At 33.9% G+C, this 21,615-nt stretch overlaps 1 protein-coding gene across 1 annotated transcript; it reads right to left on the minus strand.

Annotated features, from left to right (window-relative positions):
* Positions 1-188: 188 nt before the first annotated feature.
* LOC141832206 (uncharacterized) lies at positions 189-19,687 on the minus strand. Its single transcript, XM_074719694.1, has 5 exons — positions 19,469-19,687; positions 19,139-19,224; positions 18,812-18,939; positions 15,550-15,993; positions 189-948 (listed from the first exon to the last, which is right to left on the minus strand). The coding sequence occupies exons 2-5, from the start codon at positions 19,163-19,165 to the stop codon at positions 534-536; spliced, it is 1,014 nt and encodes a 337-aa protein (XP_074575795.1). The 5' UTR covers positions 19,166-19,224; positions 19,469-19,687; the 3' UTR covers positions 189-533.
* Positions 19,688-21,615: the final 1,928 nt, after the last annotated feature.

Consider the following 21,615-nt stretch of genomic DNA (forward strand, 5'->3'; position numbering starts at 1 on the left):
TCCATGAGCGATAAATCAATCTGAAATCAAAAGTAGATCGTATCAAGACAGATTTCCACTGGATCAGATTTGATATGAGTCCTATTAAAAAAAAATGATAATCCCAATTAGTCGCATTGACTCAATCCCTGAGGTGGTGACCTATTAAAATAGCCATGGATCATTGACCAACCAAACAATAATGAAACTAGATAAATCCAAAACTTGTATTCAGCAGTTAGATGATAATATGCAGTTTGAACAATATCAACTATGACACGACAACTAAACAAGCATCACGCGCTTACCCATCGATAAGATCCTTAGCTTCTGGAAATTCTAACTCATGAACAACGAATCAATATAGGATGGTGCCGTGTTGTAAAGAAAAGCATATGACCACTGAATATGACAGACGTTCATCAAGGGTGACCAATAAATTCAGTCCTGACCTTGTGCTTTAGGAGGCAATCTTAGGTTCAATCAGAAAAATCTTGTTTGTCTCCAACATGAGCCATCAGGAAGAATCCACAATTCGCAAAGGGAATCAGTTGCTAAATGAGATTGGCTCTCTTAAGGAGACGGATAATTCTGCAGTAGTATGGCCATATTGATTCCAGGTAATCAATATACTTCTCAACAGCCACAACTTTAAGCTGTTCGTACTTCCACCTAAAATAAGCCCCATAATTGAAGGTACTGATGTCAACAAAAGGCTTCACAAAAAGAGTCCATAGAGATGTCCTAAGCTTTCCCTCAGCTATGTAATTGTAGACTAGTAGAAAATACTTGGGCAGATTCATTATGAATTTACCAGCCTGGATGAAGAGGAAAATATACAATGAACATATCCTCTTAATCACTTTTACATACAGAGCAACTATAAGTGGCCCAGCTATCCATAATGGCGTAAGGTCCCTTGCTGCTTCAGCTCCATGGATAATTTTAATAGTCAGATAGAAAGGGATGCTGCCAGAAAAAGAAATCAATCAGCAAATGATACTTAAATTTAAGTTTTTTGGGTAACTAAATGAGTGTCTTAACTCTCGAGAGGATGAAATAAAAATAACAAGAACATTTTTTTTCCACCTTCAGAAAACTACACAACCAAACAAAAACAACAATAGACTGTCATGTTGATAGAGTTTAGAAGACGGACGCAGTGCCTCTTTACCTACAGTTGAACAAAAAAACTATTTTTTTTTTCAAAAAAAAATCACTTTATAAACGAGTAATTTAAAAAATCATGAAAAAAGAAATAGTAGTGTTATTTTTATGCAGAAATCTTTGTCATTTGAAAAACAACGGAAACAATGTACAATGAGGAGGTGGGCATTAAAACCAAAAGGAAAACAGGAAACCCATACAAGCCAAGTTTTTGGTTTTGCAGTGCGGCTGCTTCTGTTTGAATTCCATTTAACTATGCATAACAAAAGGAATTAAACTGAACAAATATTAGAATATATTAAGATGTAGCATACAATAGCCCAACATATAAATAGTTATAAGAATATGTATGTCTAGTTTAATCCAAAAAAGTATTAAATTAAAGAACCAGAGAATAAAATATGAGAATTTACTATTAGTTCCTTATCTATTTAATTCAATTTAGATCCCTGAAGGTTAAGGTTGAATTTATTTTAGTCCATAAAATTAAAAATCATGAAGTACACCAGTTTGAAAATGTGCTTGCTAACCAAGCCAACTCATGCTCAACTCTGATGAATTTTATACCAGCAAGGTCAAGCTAAAGATCAGTTTTAAAATCTCAAGTCATATCGGAGTTTTAATTTATGACCGGAACTATAATTTCGATACCATAGTCATGCCGATACAATTTCGATACTCAGTTAATTCAATTATTAATAATAGCATAATTAACTTTACTTAATATAAGTTGTAGTGTTTAATCAATTTGTTTATTGTAATTAACTATTTGCTTAATTATTAATTAGATTGCTAATGCATATCTAATTTGCTGTTTATTTTTGTATTTTAGAATTTAAAAAGTTTATAACCATTTAATTTTAATTTTTATCTTTAACTTATAAACTATATACTTGTTTCATTTTATAATAATTTATCTATTCAACTTTTACATGTGAATGCTGAAAAGCAACTAAAATGAGACATTTTCCAGTATTTCCTAGACTTAGGCATGTTTTACTTTTAAATTTTGTAAACCTAAAGCAACTTCAATGTTACTACAATCGGCCCCTGCTCATGTTGACCAAGGCTTATTCTTTTTATCTTTTCTTCCGAGCGGCCCCACACGATCGGCCCCACGACCATCTGTGAGGAGGTAAATTGTTGATTAGATAGTCTGCTGCGCCGTAACCAACTCAGCTATGCCCCGGGGGCTATTCTTTTTATTACATATCTAATCAACAAACATTTTATCTTTGAACAATATGTTTGTTGATTAGATATGTCAACTAGATTAAACTTAACCACATACTTATGAAGAAGTCCAAATGAGTTGAAGAAGTTCTAGTGAGTTGAGATCCATCTAACATTTGGCAACTATCGGAAGTCAAATAAATGTTGGCAAATAATAAAGTCCAACAAGTGTTGGCCGACAAGAAAGTTCAATAGGTGTTGTTAGATGGGAAAATTTGACAAAGAGTTGGCATCAGGAAAGGCCAACAAGCGTTCTAGGCAAGGTTGGGGAGAATGGATCTAGTAAGTGACGAACTTAACAGGTCACCGATGACTAAATGTTAAGACAATTGAAGCCTAGGCAGGTCAACGAGGACTGGAGGACTGACCAAATGTTTGGCGAGTGACAAAAGTTCAAGTAAGTTAAGAAAGACAGGATGTTTGATAATAATGAAGTTCCATAGGAGTGAGTAATAGTAGGCAAGTGAAGTTTCAAAGACCAAGAATCTCTAAGTATAGAAAGTCCTAGAAAATAAGAAGTCCTAGTAGATTAAGATTAATCAAATACTAGGCAAATGATGTCCTAATAAGTTGAGGTCTACTTGTATCAACGGCAGATATTATGGCCTATCAAATATGGAATTTACTTTGTCATAATTGTGCTAATTAGATGTGTATATATTATTACCTAGAGTAGATTATTTGTAATTAGTACATACTTAAATTAGACTATCTGTAATTAATATGGTAGCTATATTTACTTTGTTACTAAAGATAAATTGTAAAGCAATTCTATTAATGAGAAGGCTCCGGAAAAGAAAAGGGACTTTTTCCTGGAATTTCAAAGTTCTTGACATGGTATCAGAGCCAAAGGAAGACTGAAATTTCTTCTGCCCTTAAAGCTCTCTGGTTTGTTTTTTTGGTTGATTTCCACTCAACAATTTTTTGAAATTTTTTTTCTCGGTTGATTAACTTGTGATTGAGAGTTTGGATTAAGATTTCTGTTTTTCGGATGGCTACGGAGACTTTGGCTATCAAATTTACCGAAAAAAATCATGCTACATGGGAATTTCAATTCCGGATGTTTCTGAAAGGGAAGGAGCTTTGGGGTCACATTGATGGGTCTTTAATGGCTCCTGAAAACGCTAAGGACCTTGGTCAATGGGAGATAAAGGATGCCCGAATTATCTCTTGGCTTCTCGGATCCATCGAAGCTCATATGGTGAACAATTTACGTTCTTTTAATACGGCTAAGGAGATGTGGGATTACCTAAAACAAATATTCCATCAAGATAATACTGCAAGACGATTCCAACTAGAGCTTGAAATTGGTAACTTCAGTCAAGGTGATCTTTCTATTGAGCAATATTATTTTGGATTTCTTAATCTTTGGGGCGAATATTCTAATATTATATATTCAAAAGTATCAAAGGAGGCCTTAGCTAGTATTCAGGCAATTCATGAAGTTAGTAAACGTGATCAATTTTTAATGAAATTGAGATCAGACTTTGATGTTGCTCGGGCTGGATTGCTAAATAGAAATCCAGTTCCTTATTTGGATATATGTCTTGGAGAATTGTTGCGTGAAGAACAAAGATTGGCTACCCAAGCTATTCTAGGTGCATCACAAGAAAAATCTGTAGTTATCAATGTTGCTTATGCTGCTCAAGGGAGGAACCGTGGTAAGGATCAACTGCAGTGCTATAGTTGTAAGGAGTTTGGGCATATTGCTCGCAACTGCAGTAGGAAATTCTGCAACTATTGTAAGCAACATGGGCACATTATCAAGGAGTGTCCTACACGTCCGGAAAATCAACGGATCCAAGCTTTTCAAGCTGCTGTTCCAAATCTTAATGTTATTGGTCCTACATCTACAGTCACTGGCACCAATCAATTTGTTCTTACGCCAGAGATGGTCCAACAGATGATTCTCACAGCCATTTCTACTCTTACACTTCAGGGCCAAGGTATGAATACTTCTTCTTCGTGGATTGTTGACTCTGGGGAGTCCAATCATATAACTGGGTCACCTGATCTGTTGCATAATGTACGACAGTATAATGGCTCACAAAATATTCAGATTGCTAATGGCAGTAATCTTCCAATTACAGCCATTGGTGATATAGGGTCTTCTTTTAGTCATGTATTTATCTCTCCTGGGTTGTCTACAAATCTAATTTCTGTTGGTCAGATGGTTGATAACCACTGTGATGTACATTTCTCTCGTGATGGTTGTATTGTACAGGATCAGGTGTCGGGTCAGGTGATCGCGAAGGGGCCTAAAGTGGAAAGATTATTTCCGTTGCAGTTTTCTGTTTCTAGAAATTTGTCCTTCTCTTCTATTGTTACTACAAATAAAGCCAATGTTTGGCATAAACGATTGGGCCATCCGAATAATGGGATTTTATCTAATTTAATGAAGAATGGCTTTCTTGGTGACAACATTCAGTCTTTTAAACATCAATTACCTCTTGCTTGCACTACTTGTAAACTTGGGAAAAGTAAAGTTTTACCTTTTCCTACTCATGGTGGTCGTGCTAAGACATGCTTTGAGATAATACATAGTGATGTTTGGGGCATTACTCCAGTTACTTCTCATGCACAGTATAGATATTTTGTGACGTTTATTGATGACTATAGTCGATTCACGTGGATATATTTTCTACGTAGCAAAGCTGAGGTGTTCACTGTTTTTCAAAAATTTCTGGCTTTTATTGAGACACAATTCTCTACGTGCATTAAGATTTTACGATCTGATAATGGTGGTATCTATCACATGAATTTCAAGCTCTTTTGCAAAACAAAGGTATTTTATCACAACGGTCATGTCCTTATACTCACAGCAAAATGAGGTGGCTGAACGAAAACATCGTCACTTGTTGGATATGGTACGCACACTACTCCTAGAGTCCTCAGTTCCGCCTATATTTTGGGTGGAAGCCTTGTCTACTGCTGTGTATTTGATTAATCGGTTGGGTTGCCTTCTCAACAACTAAATTTTGATTCTCCTTACTATCGTCTTTTTGGTATGCATCCTGATTATCACATGTTGCACACATTTGGGTGTGTTTGTTTTGTCCACTTGCCTTCTCATGAGTGTCACAAGCTTACAGCTCAATCCGTACGGTGTGCTTTTATGGGTTACAACAATGCTCAAAAAGGTTTTCTATGTTATGATGCGATTGCTAATCGTTTGCGTATTTCCCGAAATGTGATTTTCTTTGAGCATGAGTATTATTTTTCGCAACATGTTTCTCCTTCTGGAAGTATTCTTCTTCCTCATTTTGAGGATAATATCTCTCCATCAACTGATCGTTTTATACCTGGCGTTATATATCAACGGCGAAAAATCTCACCATCACAAACTCTTCCCGATCCTAATCCAATGGTTCTTCGGAAATCCTCTCGCACTCGTCATCCTCCTGATAAATATGGGTTTTCTGCCACTTTAGCTGATACTACAGTTCCTACCTCTTATTCGCATGCGACTAAGCAGGCATGTTGGGTTAAAGCTATGCAGGAAGAACTTCAGGCTCTTCAGGAGAATCACACTTGGAATATTGTTCCTTGCCCAAATGGTGCTAAGCCCATTGGTTGTAAATGGGTATATTCTATTAAGCTACGATCTGATGGCTTAATTGATAAATATAAAGCAAGGCTGGTGGCCCTTGGTAATCGCCAGGAGTATGGAGTGAATTATGAGGAGACATTTGCTCCTGTAGCTAAGATGACGACAGTGCGACTTATCCTAACTATTGCTGCTTCCAAGGGATGGTCATTACGACAAATGGATGTGAAAAATGTCTTTTTGCATGGAGATCTTAAAGAAGAAATTTATATGACTCCACCATTAGGGTTATTTTCTACACCCTCTTCTGATGTTTGCATACTAAAACGTTCACTCTATGGTTTGAAGCAGGCTCCACATGCTTGGTTTGACAAGTTCCGCTTTACGCTTATTAGCTTCTCTTTTGTCCAAAGTCAGTATGATTCTTCTTTATTCCTGTGCAAAACTGCGAAAGGAATCGTCTTGCTCTTGGTATATGTTGATGATATTGTTATTACAGGGTCCGACTCTGTCTTAATTTCTCAGCTTCAAAAGCATCTTCAGGGGTCTTTTCATATGAAAGACTTGGGATCTTTACACTATTTTTTGGAGCTTGAGGTGCACTCTACTCTAGTTGGAATTTTCTTACACCAGCATAAATATCTCCAGGAGATAGTGGCTTTGGCTGGTCTGCAGGATGGTCGTTCTGTTGATCATCCTTTAGAGGTGAACGTTAAATATCGCCATGGTGAGGGTGATTTCTCCCAGATCCCTCTTTATATAGACAACTAGTGGGGAGCTTGAACTATCTAACTATTACCCGTCCTGATATTGCCTTTTCTATTCAACAAGTTAGTCAATTTCTATAAGCACCTACACATCTTCACTTGGTTGCAGTTTGACGCATTGTTCGCTATTTGCATGGCACTTCTTCCCGGGGAATTTTCTTCTCTGTGGGCTCTCCTATTCGTTTGATTGCGTATAGTGATGCTGATTGGGCTGGTTGTTCTGATACTCGACGCTCAATTACAGGTTGGTGCATGTTTATGGGTACCTCTCTTATTGCTTGGAAAAGTAAGAAGCAAGATCGGGTGTCTAAGTCTTTCACAGAATCAGAGTATTGCGCTATGTCCTCTGTTTGTTCTGAAATAGTTTGGCTTCGGGGACTGTTGGGTGAACTTGGGTTTCCCCAACTTAAGCCTACTCCACTTCATGCAGATAATACTAGTGCTATTCAAATTGCTGCTAATCCAGTATTTCACGAACGCACCAAGCACATCGAAGTAGATTGTCATTCTATTCGTGAAGCATATGATGCTTGTGTCATCACTCTTCCACATATAACCACCGAATTTCAAATTGCTGATGTGTTTATTAAAGCTCAGCATCAATTTGAGGGGGGATATCAATGGCAGATATTATGGCCTATCAAATAGGTAATTTACTTTGCCATAATTGTGCTAATTAGCTGTGTATATATTATTACCTAGAGTAGATTATTTGTAATTAGTACATACTAAAATTAGACTATTTGTAATTAATATGGTAGTTATATTTACTTTGTTACTAAAGATAAATTGTAAAGCAATTCTATTTAATGAGAAGGCTCCGAAAAAGAAAAGGGACTTTTTCCTAGAATTTCAAAGTTACTTGAGAACTTGTACTAGGCATATGAGAAAGTCTTGAATATATAAGATCCCTTGGCACAAGAAAATTTCAGTAGCTAAAGTTCAGCTAATACAATTTTCAATTGACTTGTGGTTGTAGTAAACTAAGGAATCAACTCAAAATTTAAACTCAAATCTAGTTGACTATGGTCAAGGAGAGTCAATTGATAAATCTAAAACCACGAAGTTATAATTTGAACAAATTAGGGTTTGGATCAATTAACATTTAGAGTCGATTGGTAAATCAACTCAGGCTTAAATGAAAATGAACACAATGTTTGCTAGTCAATTGTGCATGGAAATGATAATATCAATAAATCATGCTAGAATAGGAAACCTAGAAGAAGTCATTGAGTAGATAAAGCGACAACAACATTCAAATTCTTATTCACCATAGTGAAGTGACTAATCAACCAATTCTAGAATCAGATAGAAGTGATTTTGTGGAGGTTTTTGAAAAAACATTCAAACAAATATCATGGAAAAGATAATAATTTTAAAGAAAATAAATTAAGGATAAATTTCATATTAGATCATCTAAGATAAAAGGAAAGAAATTGAAAAATCTTCAAGATTAGAAATTATTCAAGAACAGCACATCTGCAATAAATGAAAATAAATTTAAAAAGATTCAAGATTGGTTAGTCTATAATAATTAGATATTTGATTTGTTTGTTATTTGGTAATAGTATTTTCTATTTATATAATAAATAAGAAATTAATTATAATCCCTACAAAATTATTATATTTTCCTTATTTAGAATATTTATTTTCATATTTGTTATTAAGTCGATTCTACAAAAGAAGTTCAGAGTCATATCTTAATAATCAATTAATCCAATTTCAATTTTACTTCTTTGTACGAGTTTTTCCTCTGAGAGAGGTTATTTCCTTCTTTACTTCATCAATTTTGTTCCTAATTCCTAGATAATTCTACAGTTTGAATTAGGAGAGAAAAGGAGAAAAAAAGGAGAAAATAGAGAGAAAAGTGAGAAAAAAGGATAAAAAATATTTTTGTAAAAAAATAGAGAAAAAGAGAGACAAAGGAAAAATTTTGAGAAAAAAATAGGAAAAAATATTATTGTAAGAAAAGAGAGAAAAATAGCATAGTAAATTTTTTATTATTATTGCATTGCCACGAGCATTTATGACAATACTATAAAGATCTTGTTGCCTCCATCTTATTGCTTTCGGTCACATGCTCCCTCTAAGGCATCAACATTGCTAGCTCATCAGAACAACAACTATCGTGCATTGACTTCCTCAATTGCAAACAACACACTGACAAAAGGAGAATGCTGCTGATACCATGTTTTGAGGTCTATACTTGATTTAGAGATCGGAAGACCCTTAGAAAAATGGCAAATGAGATTAAGGGATCTAAGAAGAAAAGTATAGGTTTAGGTAGGCAAGTACTACCCAATAACAAAAAAGGTTTGGGATACAAATCAAAGTTTAAGATAATGTGTCATCCTATTATAAGGTTCCATATAACTCTAGAACAAATCATAAGTCTAGGAGTCTAGTCAAAGTTGCAAGGGAGATCATTTCTAATGTTGATCTTGATGAGACTAACATAACTAAGATTTCTAAAAAGCTTTAAAAAGTCATTAGAAAAGTATCTAGGGAGATCATCCCTATTGAGTACTTAGTACATTCAAGGAACTCCAATAGGTATTGGGTTCTTAAGAATGTGATATTTTCATACTAAATGGATATAAGGTGCGCCAACTAGATTGGAAGGATAATTTACCCAACTATGATAAAGTTGGTACTTTAGGGCTTTTTCATAGGTATAGCGATATCTTAAGAATGAAACTTCAAATCTTATCTTGGAAATTTTTAAAGTGTACCAATAAAGAATTAAGTTTTTAAATTGATCAAAATTGGCATGGTAAGTTAGAACTAATAATGTGTCAAGTTTGGAGTTTTGGCACATTCAAGGAAGTTTGTCCACTTATATCAAATTTTTGTATTTGACATAATATTAGATGATGATGCTTAGACTGAAGATCTAGATATTTTTACAATCATGTTATATATGCTTAACATGTTTGTGTGTTGATACATGTTACGACATCATATCATCCATGATTGTATATTAAATCTTGCCATGATATTGATTTATTTAAGATACATGGATTTGGTAATATCATGTCATGGCATATATGCATCATGGTATACATGCATTATTCAAGTATGTTGAATTTCTTTTAAAAGTTTTGCATTTAATATATGTCATGTTTATTTACATGCATTGATTTATTTTTTTGCAATTAAGGATAAATGACATTATTTGACATCCTAGATAGGATAGTCAAGTTAAAAATACTCAGATGGATATACATGATCCCTTAGTTTAAGAAAAATCTACTTTACATCTCACAAAAATCATAGAATGACGGGTATATTGAGACACATTAGACATAAGTGAGATGTTAGGATGGCGAGTTAAGTTCAAGGTACTGACATGGTGCATCTAGATAAGCTAAGTTTCATCAAGTCATATGAATTTTACGCGAACCAATTATGGGGAAAGCTTATAAGTCATATGCATTTAACTCATGGATCATGGTTGAAAATTAACTTTGAAAAAAAAATTAAATCATTTTAAAAAATTGATAAACTCTATTTGTTAATATAAATCATCATTGATTAGGTTGATATATAGTTAGAATGAAACATTAAAGGTTTCAATAATCTTCAATTTTGTGTCATTAACTATTTTACCCTAATAGAGTTTGGCAGCGTTTGTATAATTTTGATGATTTTAAATATATATATATAGAATTACCTATGCATTTCTGAATTTCGACCTATAAAATATTCAAATTATCAAAAAAATAACAATCAATTGTTTTAGAGTTGATGCTATTAGTCAACTGTTGATCATTATCAATTGATTGTTAAGAAGGATTTTGACTAATTCAGGTTGTTTCAATTGTCTAAGCTTACTCTAGATATTTTAGTTGTCTCTTATCCTCTGATATGCTAGGATAAGTATTCAAAAGGAATTTTCTTAGTGAAAATGAAAATGGAATGTTAAAAAGGGAGAAAACAAGAATTGATGGGAGGTTAAAATTCAAGATTAAATTTTTAAGCTCATGACATGGAATTTAAAATTTCCTAAAAGTTTAAGGACTCCAAAATATTGCTAGTGAAATAATCAAAGGGAAGCAAGGTTTGAGAGAGAGGTTCACCTTAAATGCATGAGAAATGATTTAGGAAGAAGAAATGAATTTCCTTAAAGGGAGAGGAACTTCCCAGATTAAGAAATAAAGTTAAAACAAGATGCAATTTTAGAGAAAATGTAAGGTAGGAAACCTTCATTGAGATGTTGACATTAGGAATGAAGAAGAGAATGGATTTTTTAGAATCTTTTTAATATATGCTAAAGGGGAAGAATGAAGAGTTTAAGTTAGAAAACCTTTATTTATATTTTGGCATAAGAAGTAAGATGTTGAGCTAATGACTAGACTAACTTAAACATATTGTCAAACATTAAAAAGAAGATTATTGATGGAATCAACCAATGGACAAGGTTGACCAAGCTCAATTGACTAAGTTCGAGTTGGTTGATGTTGAGTTTCGATGTTTGATCAATATGTTTGTTAAAGAAAGCGAGACCTCAAGTAGAAAGAGAGTTTGTTGAAGAAAGAAATTATTGATGCAATAGATCTCGAGTTAGGTTGACCAAAATTGATTTAGATGTGGATGATTGAGCGAAAATCAAATAGATCAAGGTTGATCAGATACTTGACAGTGAAGAAGTCCAAATGAATCACGGTTGACAAGAAAAAAGTTCAAGTGGGTCATAGTTGACTAGATACTTGGCGGTTGAAAGTCCAATAGAGAATTAGCATGAGGCGAAGTCTAAATGGGTCATGAAAGACAGACACTTGGCGATTGAAAGTCCAACAAAAAATTGACAAAGACGAAGTCCAAGTGGGTTATGAAAGACTTGATATTTGGCATGAGAAGTGAAATTCAAGTGGATAATAGAGGACAAGACACTTGACAATGAGAGAAGTCCTAATAGGTCATAGAAGACTGAATGTTAAGCACGAGAAAGAAAGCTCAAACAGATCAAGAAGAACAGGATGTTTGACAATGTTCAAATTCTGGTAGGTCAAGGTTGACCAGATACAAAGCAATGATAAAGTCTCCCAGTTCAAGGTTGACTAGATGCTAGGCAATGGAAAATCCTAGCAAGTCAAAATTGACCAGATGCTAGGCAAAGGAAGTCTTGATAGGTTGAGATCAACTAGATACTAGATAATACAAGAATTCAACCTTTTTAAGGCTGAAACAAAGATATCAGTCAACTGTTATGGAGTAGCAATTGATTAATGGACCCTCCAAATCCCGAGTTCGGGATTTAAGGGATTTGTAGTATATCAGCCGACTACTGGGTATGAGCAATCAACTAATGACACTATTGGAGCAAACAGATTGTCTGGAACTTGACTGAATAGAATATTTTGAACTCGGCTGCAACACTCGACTATTCTATAGGTGAAATCAATCTTCAGTTGATCTCAAATGAAGTTCCCTGGTTTGATTGCTCACCGTTCTATATGTGTTGCAGCAGTTGATATCCACTATTCTATATGTGGTTCAGAACTCAGTTGCAACACCGTTCTATAGGTGAAATCCAAACCTTCAAGAGATAAACCAAAGCAATCAAAACAAAGTTCTATTAGTGTAAACTTGTTGTTTCAATTGTATTTAATTTTATTGGTATCTTTATTTTATTTTGTATTGGTTATAAGAACAGGAATTGTAAGAGGTTTCTCTGCCTGCGGAAGGTCTTCGACAAGAAGAAAGATAGTGATGTTATCGCTAGAACGATAGACCGTGGAGTAGGAACTAAGGGTTCCGAACCACATAAAAAAATGAATTGTTGTGTACTCGTGTTTTGTTTTATGTTTTTCTTTCCGCTACGTACTAATCAATTGTAGACAAATACATGAAATCAAACAATCGAAGCAAATCGCTATTTACCCCCCCCCCCCCCTCCCTTCCTCTAGCGGCATCACCATTCCTACCACCTCCAACACGTTCTTTTTAAGGAACAACCTAGCATTAGCACAATAGTTTGTTGAATCCATACATAGCATTTGCCTTTATGTGTCGTTGGCCGACACTAATGCAAGATCTCATTTGTGTAAAATTTATTTACTTGTACCATCCATTCTTGCTTATATTCTTTGTATTGTGATAGCAACGTCTCTAGAAGGTATTTAAAAAGAAAAGATAGCAATGATTCCAAAAGTGATCCGCCAATAGATCATAAGCTATAGGAACAGGAGGTTTCAAACCACGTGATATTTTGTGTGCTTGTATGTTTGTGTTTCTATTTTTTGTTTATACTTCCACTGCCTACTAACATCTTATAAACAAGCATGATGGAACAAAACAACAAAAATCAACGAGTGTTTATTAAACCCCTTTAGCTACATCAATGATCCCAACAATCTTTTTATATTTGGTATAAGAAAGACCTAATAACAAAAACTATTGGATTTGGTGAAATAATTTAAAACAATCATTTAATTTTAATTTGATTTCTTTTGTTCTATATAATTATAATTATAAGAGTGGATGAAAAATAAAGATATTCAAAAAAATAAAAATTTTAAACCTAAAATATATATACATATATATTAGGTTTAATCTAGATTCAAAATTTTATAATTAAATTTAATTAATTTTATAATTATGAAATATTTAAAAAATTGAATATACAAAATTGAGCTGAATTAAATTTGAAAATTTTAGATAAGCTTTTTATAAAAAGCACATTTCAATTTAAAAATAGAATTCTTTTAAAATAAAATAATGATACATATCTATTGCAACTATAATTGCCATTATAAGATATCCTAATAAAACAAATTAAAAATAGTAAAAAATACATAAATTATTTTTAAATTTAATTAAATAAATTTTTATTTAATCAATGTGGCCTGTTCATAGCTAGTTGTTAATATTCCAACCAACATAAAATAAAGACAAAAAGCTCAACAGGATCTCATTGAACTAAACTATAGTTTTTCTATTGCTTGTATATATGATCTAAATTTTAGCTAGAGTTGTTTGTTTTGAGAAAAATGTAACATGAAGTGGAAACTTAGATATATTGTTCTTATACTAAGCTAAGATCGGCATACAAGTCGTGTATTTGTATAATCCAGAATAACTAACCTATATCATTCTCTTTCAAAGTGGAGCATAGATATGTGTTATACTCAGCTTGTAACATAGAAACATAAAACGAATTTCAAAAAGGGCTAGAAAAAAAATAATCAAGATTTGTTCTTCATAGGCATATGACAGGTTCTTCGACATAACAACATAACAACATACAACATACGTCAATGCATTTAGTGCATTCATAAGTCACTAAATTGTTTGCAACGTAAATGGTTATCTCATTGTCATAATGTATATTCCCTGATTCGTTTTGTTAAAACCAAGATTACCAAGAAAAGATTTCACAAACATTATCTGATAAGTTTGTCAGCTTCAACACTAGATCATGCTACAACAATCTTACTTTTCACATTACCAAATTGCCTTTCACATATATCCAGAATCCTGAAGTGAAACTTCTACCAAAGATATATCATATAAATAGCAGAAGAAAATGCACCAATATTCTGATGTTCATACATTTTTGTAATACTTTTCTTGAAAATCATTTAATAAATTGTGGGATTTTTAATATGTCACACTGAGATTTCTTGAGCTTTTGTGTGAACTGACTCACGATCTTGAATGTAAATGATATCTCCGATCAAGTGATTCTATAATGAAAAGAATCTTCAAAGTCATCATCTTCTATATTATATTATGGTTCTACATTAATGTGAGTTTGTATCCAAACATACCGACTTTACAAGAGGTACATTGCATATTTTCTGAGATAAAAATAATACTAGACAGCTAGGTGACTTCTACTCCAAGAAGTAATGTTGCCTTCTTAAATTTGGCTTTGGGTTTTTTTATGAATATAATACACTATAGAATATCATAAACATAAATCATTAAAATTACAACATCAATGGTACTATTTTGAGTAAAGATTAAATGATCAACTTCTCTAAATTTAAGGCCAACTTAAAGGACTTAAGCTTGCATATCCTAGTCACTCCTTAGGCCACGTATCATTGATGTTGCTTCATACTATAGTGTCAGCCTCAAGGTTATAACATGGGTGAAAGTCGGTAGCTAAAAACTTGTAGTATAAAGCTCATGTACAGACTAGTTTTAAGTGTGTAACCAATGGAAAACGAAGTCAAAATATTATAAACATAGATGCTGATTGTAACTAGATTGTCCCCTAGTTATACTGCTGTACATAGAGTTCGATGATGGGAAAACAGAAAAGATCCATGTGGCGGAACAAAAATGAAGACTATGGATTATTGTTGTGTACATTTTCCAATGTCTTAAATGCTTGACACACCCAAGGATACAGTATGATAAGCTGTACACGTTCATATTGGTTATAGCATACTTAGACTGTTTATTTACATTCTTTTCCAGCACAATCAACATAAATGACAATATGGAGATGCATATATGACTAGTTAGCTTACAAGATAAGTGTAGAATAGTGGTTTTACTGGCTGCCGTGAGGATAGCATCACAAATTGCATAAATATCCTGATCTACTTTGCCAAAGATGCACTTGCTAATTTTGATTAATTGGTTCATCTCAGGAACGTATTTGAAAACAGGATAGTTAACACAGGTCTTCTATATGCATAGTAACAATTAAATTCCAAAAAAATAGTAAGATTAATTTAAGCAGGGTTCTATAAACATTGAATCAAACAATCACATAGAGCAATCTAGGCAAGAAAGACTAAAACGCTGTTTGTCATAATGAAAACAATACGGAGTTCAAGACTTTGTAATAGTAGAGAGCTTCATAAGATGAAGAGAAAAAGTAGTTATGCTGAAACTTACAATATAAAAAATGGGATCAATATGGCTGCATCAACTCCTAAAAGATATGCAAAAATAGCTCTTGGAATACTCCCTGCCTTTGGACCAACTACACTGTGCTGAGTTCCAGATGTAGCATAGTGACATGCTCTTTCACTAAGATTATCATTCACTGTTGGGTTGGTCGGTGCTGCACGCAACATGATGAGCCACTTCGCAAATGATTCTTTAATTGCTATAGATCTCACTGCCAATCTGTCTTTCCCTTCAGATGCATAAGGTAGTGGATGTTTTGGGATATCAAGAGATTCGGACAGAAACTCCTCTTTTCCTTGCTGCATCCTAGAAATCTGGACTGGTGGTCTAGAAATTTTTGAGTCCTTTCTGTCAGGCTTATCTCTCTTTGCATTGCCTTTAAAAGAAGAAACTCTGAAAGCTTTCTTCTTGAAACAAATAGGTCGACCTCTGTCACAGCATTTGTAGCTAACCATGAGAATTACTAACATGCAAAGTAAATAGGAACCACATGCACTTAGATAAATGTAGCAAGAATAGCCCACATGTAACACTGAGTCATAGGGAGGAGCCTTTCATATGAGGAAAATAATTTCGTACACAAAAATATTTCAAAGAAAACCAACTAAAAATAATAATAATAATAATAATAATAAATACCTCTTTCCATCATGCACAGGAAAACCTTCAAAATTCAAAACCTATTTCAATGAAGCTACTGTGCAACAAAAATAACACCATCAAGTATGATTACAGCAAATATTAAGAGTTAAGAAAGGGCATCATTTAGTCTCACTCCAAGAGAAACCTTTTAAAGAATAAGGAGTTTAAAAAGAACAGTTGCAGATAAGTAACAATTTATCACTGAATGATTACATGAGCATAAAAAGAAAAATGATTCCTAAGTCTACATCTACTTAGTCAAACATATTTATGGATACCCACGAAAAGAGTAAATTAATAAGAAGATAATAGTACCAAGAATGCAAAGTAGTTCACTTCCAACATTCATAGAAAGGGTAGACTAATAAGCAGATAATTTTTCCAAGAATGTGAAATAATTTAATTCAGACTCTTCATGATGTCAAACAGGAAAATTAATAAGCAGATAATAGTTGCAAAAATGCAAACTATATCACTCCACACACTTTGTGACATCAAACAAGAAGAAGGGATGATGTGACCGAAAGAATTATTTTGATACTTGTCCAATAATCTCAGTTTGTACTTTATGAGATGTGGCATCAGTTGGTTTGATACTTTATGCATGCACATGATAATGTTTACCCAACTATTTTAAGGTGAAAGCAGCGACTCTTTGTTGCTAATTAATTCTGTACTTAGATCTGCTCGAGGAGTACCTGGTGTTCTATCGCCCTTTGGTTCTTTTCCCTCCTAGGATAAGTGATAAGGTCTTTGTTGTTTCCGGATTGATTACTGCCAAAGACTAAGACTAATAGTTGGAGAAGAGGAACTATTTCGGGAAGAAAATCAAGGTATGGTATCATGGGTGTGTTTTGAGTAGGGATAGTTTCCATTTGGGGATTGACTCGACTTGATAAAGTGTGGGGATAATCTTTTTAAGGCTTAAGGCACTTATAGAATTAAGTTTATACATACAAAATCCAGTTTCAATTATTAGAATTGAATTGGCTAATTGCGATTGTTTGATCAATTCTTTCAAAATCTCCAGTTGTTCTTTGCTAAAAGGATTCGACTAGGCGTGCCCAAAAGTTTCTTCACTGATTGCAATGTTGTCTCAATTTTGTGGACGTGAGGGCTTGCAATCTGCTGGTTTTCCATGAATCTTAAACATGTTTCCTTAGTGTGGCCAGGTTGCTGCAATGTTCACAATATGAGTGTTCCCTCCTCTGTCATTGTCAGTGCCTTGATTCTTTGATTCTGAGGCCCATAATCAACTAGGGTAAATTTTTCCACTTAAGGAGAGGCAACTAAAATCCCTTACATCATCTTTTTCCTACTTTCTTCTCTCTAAACCTTTGCAAAAGCTTTTCGAAAGTTGAGTTGTGGCCTCAGTCCCCTGAATTCCTCAAACTTCATCAAGGTTTTTGTTGAGATCAAATAGAAATTTGTCCACGCTTTTCTTTTCAATAATTTACCTATACTTGACTTTGTTTTAAAGCAATTCCATAAATATTCTTCACGCATATCAATTTGTTGCTAATAGCGCGTGAGCGTGTTAAAATATTGGGTCGTTGTCAAATCTCTTTGCCGCAAATCATATAGAATATTTCTATTTCAAACAAGTGTGAAGTATTTTCCTTATTTGAATAAGTCTCCCTCATTGCATTCTAGATTTCTCTCACTATATCATATAGGAGAAAATTTTCTCCTATCTCATTGTTTATGAAATTAATTAGCCATGACATAACCATACTATTTTATGATTTCCAGCTGGATCATCTACCTTTGGAGGGTTGCACCTCCAGATAAATAATTGCCCTTCTTTTTACCATTGAAGATAATTGATGCAACTCTACCACCACTAAAGATAATTGTTCCTATTGAGTTTGTGTCCTCTAATAAGGATTTGACTGTCGTATGATATTGCACAATAGTTAGAGATAGTGGAATTGATAAGAAGTGATGTCAGATGTTATGGAATGGCAAAAGATACTGTACAAACGGCAACTAAAAGAGAATGGAAGAGAAAGTTAGGGTTGGTAGTCATTCAATGCCTACAATAGGAGAGACGACTAGGGTTTAGAGTGATGACTAGGGTTGGCTTTGATACCATGTTGGAAATTAAAATTGTATTAGTTCACAAAAATCATATTGTACCTTAATTATAGATGATACCACATTTAGAAAATAATGAAAGATAACTTATCAAATCTTCTAAAAAAAGAAAAAAAGAACAATTAAAATAGGAAAATATATATAAGGAAGCAAGAACATTCTACAATATTCTACAAGATGTTAGCATTGTTATTTAGAGCTTGTCTTGGATGGAATCAAGGGTAACAATGTTTGAAACTAGTGTTGTTTACATTAACTAGTTCACACGATTGATCTCCCAAATTTCTCATACAAATAACTGGAATGCAATAACTAAAAGAAATAACCATTGAGTAAAAATATGCACTGGAACACAGTCATGGTGGTGATTATAGTTTTATATACCACAACTAAGTTGCTTGCTATTTTAGTGTGCTTCATACTCAATGATCAACAGCAAACACACTATATATAATTACAGACTAACAGCCATAATAGAACTGTGGCCAATTAAATCATACACACTTACCTGAAATTGATATCATACTCCAATGATACAACATCAGGAATTCTCTTACTGAATTGAACTGTCGAGGTTCTCCAATTCACCCCTCTTGCTGATGGTTTATAACTAGATGAATGTGAAGAAAGAGGTCCCTAAAAGCCAACAAAAGTAGCATAATCATAGGAAAATAAATATTTAAAATGATATGTGAATCATGAAGGGAATTAGGCATGCACGGCAACTAAGATAGAAGCTAAATGTATGAACTGCATGATAAAGTTAAGGAATATGAAACCTATGAGCTAAAAAATTGTTTGAAATATACACTTGGTCATAGAGTTTAACAAGAACCTGCATCTGATGAATTACTGACGCCATTACACATACTTCAGATCCACATATCAATTTTCACCGGCCACAGAAGTTTCACCATAGAACTGAAGAAATATGAACAGCCAAGTATTTAGTTAAATTCAAATCAATAAGCATGTCATCCGTCAGGATTCAGAAGAAAATATGGGGAAAATAATGACACCATGATCATTTTAAAGATTGGGAAAAAAAAACATATATGACAAATTTACCCAGGTTCGCAAAAGATGATATAGTAGCAAAAACTAATAAGTTGAAAAAAAATACAAGTCAATGCAAGCAAAAGGAAAGGAAGGAAAGAAGACAAACCTGTGGGAAACTGGCAACCATGCCCGACTGTAGACGACGGAGCGTCGTACTCCCTCTCGATGGGCGATATGCGAGAGAGATTTGGGTGAAGATTAGAAGACGAGGAGGAGGGCTAGGATAGGGAGAGAGGCAGAAGGGGGAGAAGGAGACGGAGAAGGGGAAGCAGGACAGAGCTTAGATTAGGTCTTGTTAGCTGATGGAGATGGGAAGCTCGGGAAGTTAAAACAGGATACAGATAATTGAAACAAAAACTGCATTAATTCGTGATAAAAAATATATTACGAAATATATATATATATATTATATATATATAGTTTTTTTATCTAAAAAAAACTTTATTGACATTCTTAAGATTTAAGATGTGTAAACTTAAATCAATTTTTTTCACCATTTCCCCTTTTTAAGGTGAAAATAAAATCCAAAGTTACTTTTTTTTTCTTCCAATTTTAATTTTTTTCATTAGCCGATAATAAATAAGTACACAAGTAAAATGTTGTAAAGTTTGCTAACGTAGAGTAGATATTACTACAATGGACAAAGATCGAATCTCAACGAAATTGAAAAAAAATATCCTCTCCATATAGTAGTCATCTACAACTTTTCTATTTGATGGGTTTGCATATTATTTGTGACATAATCAATGTTATTATGTGATCTAAATAATGTTTATTAAGGATTTTATTTGTGTTATTGGATGTGAGATTCATATGTGTAATTACCATTAATCTGTACCATTATGATTAATGAAAAGATAATGGATGGGTTCATATATATAGAACATGGTCCCCGTTAGACAGAGCTGATCTTTGTTGTACAAGGGCTCTGAGCGAAATTATAATTTTTAGGCCCTAGCACAATAGCATATTTAATTTTTAGAACTTGATAAATTATGATTTTCAATTAACAAGAGTTCTAAGATAAAAAATTTTCATACAAAACAATACTCTCCAAGCAACTAGAGTTCCAAAACAAAAAAGAATCCCAACAGATGCTTACAAAGTTTCCCGGGATCTTTACAAGATAAAACTTGATGACCTCTTCTTTGAATTTGAATTACACGAACAATCTAATACGGAAGTGACAGGAGAAGGGTATAGAACTTATTGCAGGTACCAATCAAGAACGGAAAGGAAAGAAGAAAGTCCAAGAAGACTCTGAATCTTCAGAATTTGAGGCAAACGATGAAGTCACCTCGGAATTAGTGAACCTCGTCCGGAAGATGTTCCAGAAGAAGCGCGGAGTTAGACGATCGGAGATCAAAAAGGTCATCAACAAGACAAAATCGGCAAGACCATCTACCGGTAAGAAATTAACTAAGAGGAGTTAGTACTCCTCAAGGAGAAAGTCAACACTGAGCCACTAACTCAGGTTAATCCAGTTTAGGATTCGGCTCGAGTTCAACTTTAGGAAGAAAATTCCCAATTTGAAGACCCAAGTCAATGATCAGATGGTCGCTTGAGTGATTCACCTCTAGGTCCAAGTATTTGGATATGATGCTTGGGATCACAGAAGGCTGGATACAATCGATCGGGCATTGGATTTACAACTAAATATAAATCATTCATATCATTGACACATAGAACACGAAATCGAACTAGAGTCCAAGTGTGGGTTTCTAAGTCTAAACTGGTTAATCCAATTGGACTAAACCAATTTTGGGTCCCTAAGGATTAGGTTTACTTGATCCGACCCATCAAGGGTCACGATCCAGGGGATCCAAAACACATTGTTTGATAACATGCTTAACTTAGTCTTTACTTTCCAGCAATAGAAAACTTAGGTTAGATAAGGACTAACTATTTGATTAATACTTGCCAACCTAGTACCAGGGTGGGGCAAGATGATAGTACGTTAGGAAGGTTTGGGTTAAGTGGTCAAGAAGGGTAAGGAGAACCTGACTTGATTCACTTAGTCAGACCAAGCTAGCCGAAGCTACCTCGCCACATCCTAGACTAGTTAGACCAAAGTTTATCAAGAAATTGGTTAAGGTCATAATTTCCTAAATTAGTTTTGTCTTAGAATGTGGTCGTTGCTCCGATAACCAAGAAGACCTTTGTGCCTCGCCACTGCTTGGAAACTAATTTTTTTTGAAATGTGGACTTAATTGATTGACGGTTAAATCTGAATCTAACTCAAGGTTAATCAAA

The sequence above is a fragment of the Curcuma longa genome, chromosome 7 (genome assembly GCF_044706935.1).
Source record: "Curcuma longa cultivar G26 ecotype Majalengka, Jawa Barat chromosome 7, ITB_CL_G26_1.1, whole genome shotgun sequence".
NCBI classification, from domain to species: Eukaryota; Viridiplantae; Streptophyta; class Magnoliopsida; order Zingiberales; family Zingiberaceae; genus Curcuma; species Curcuma longa.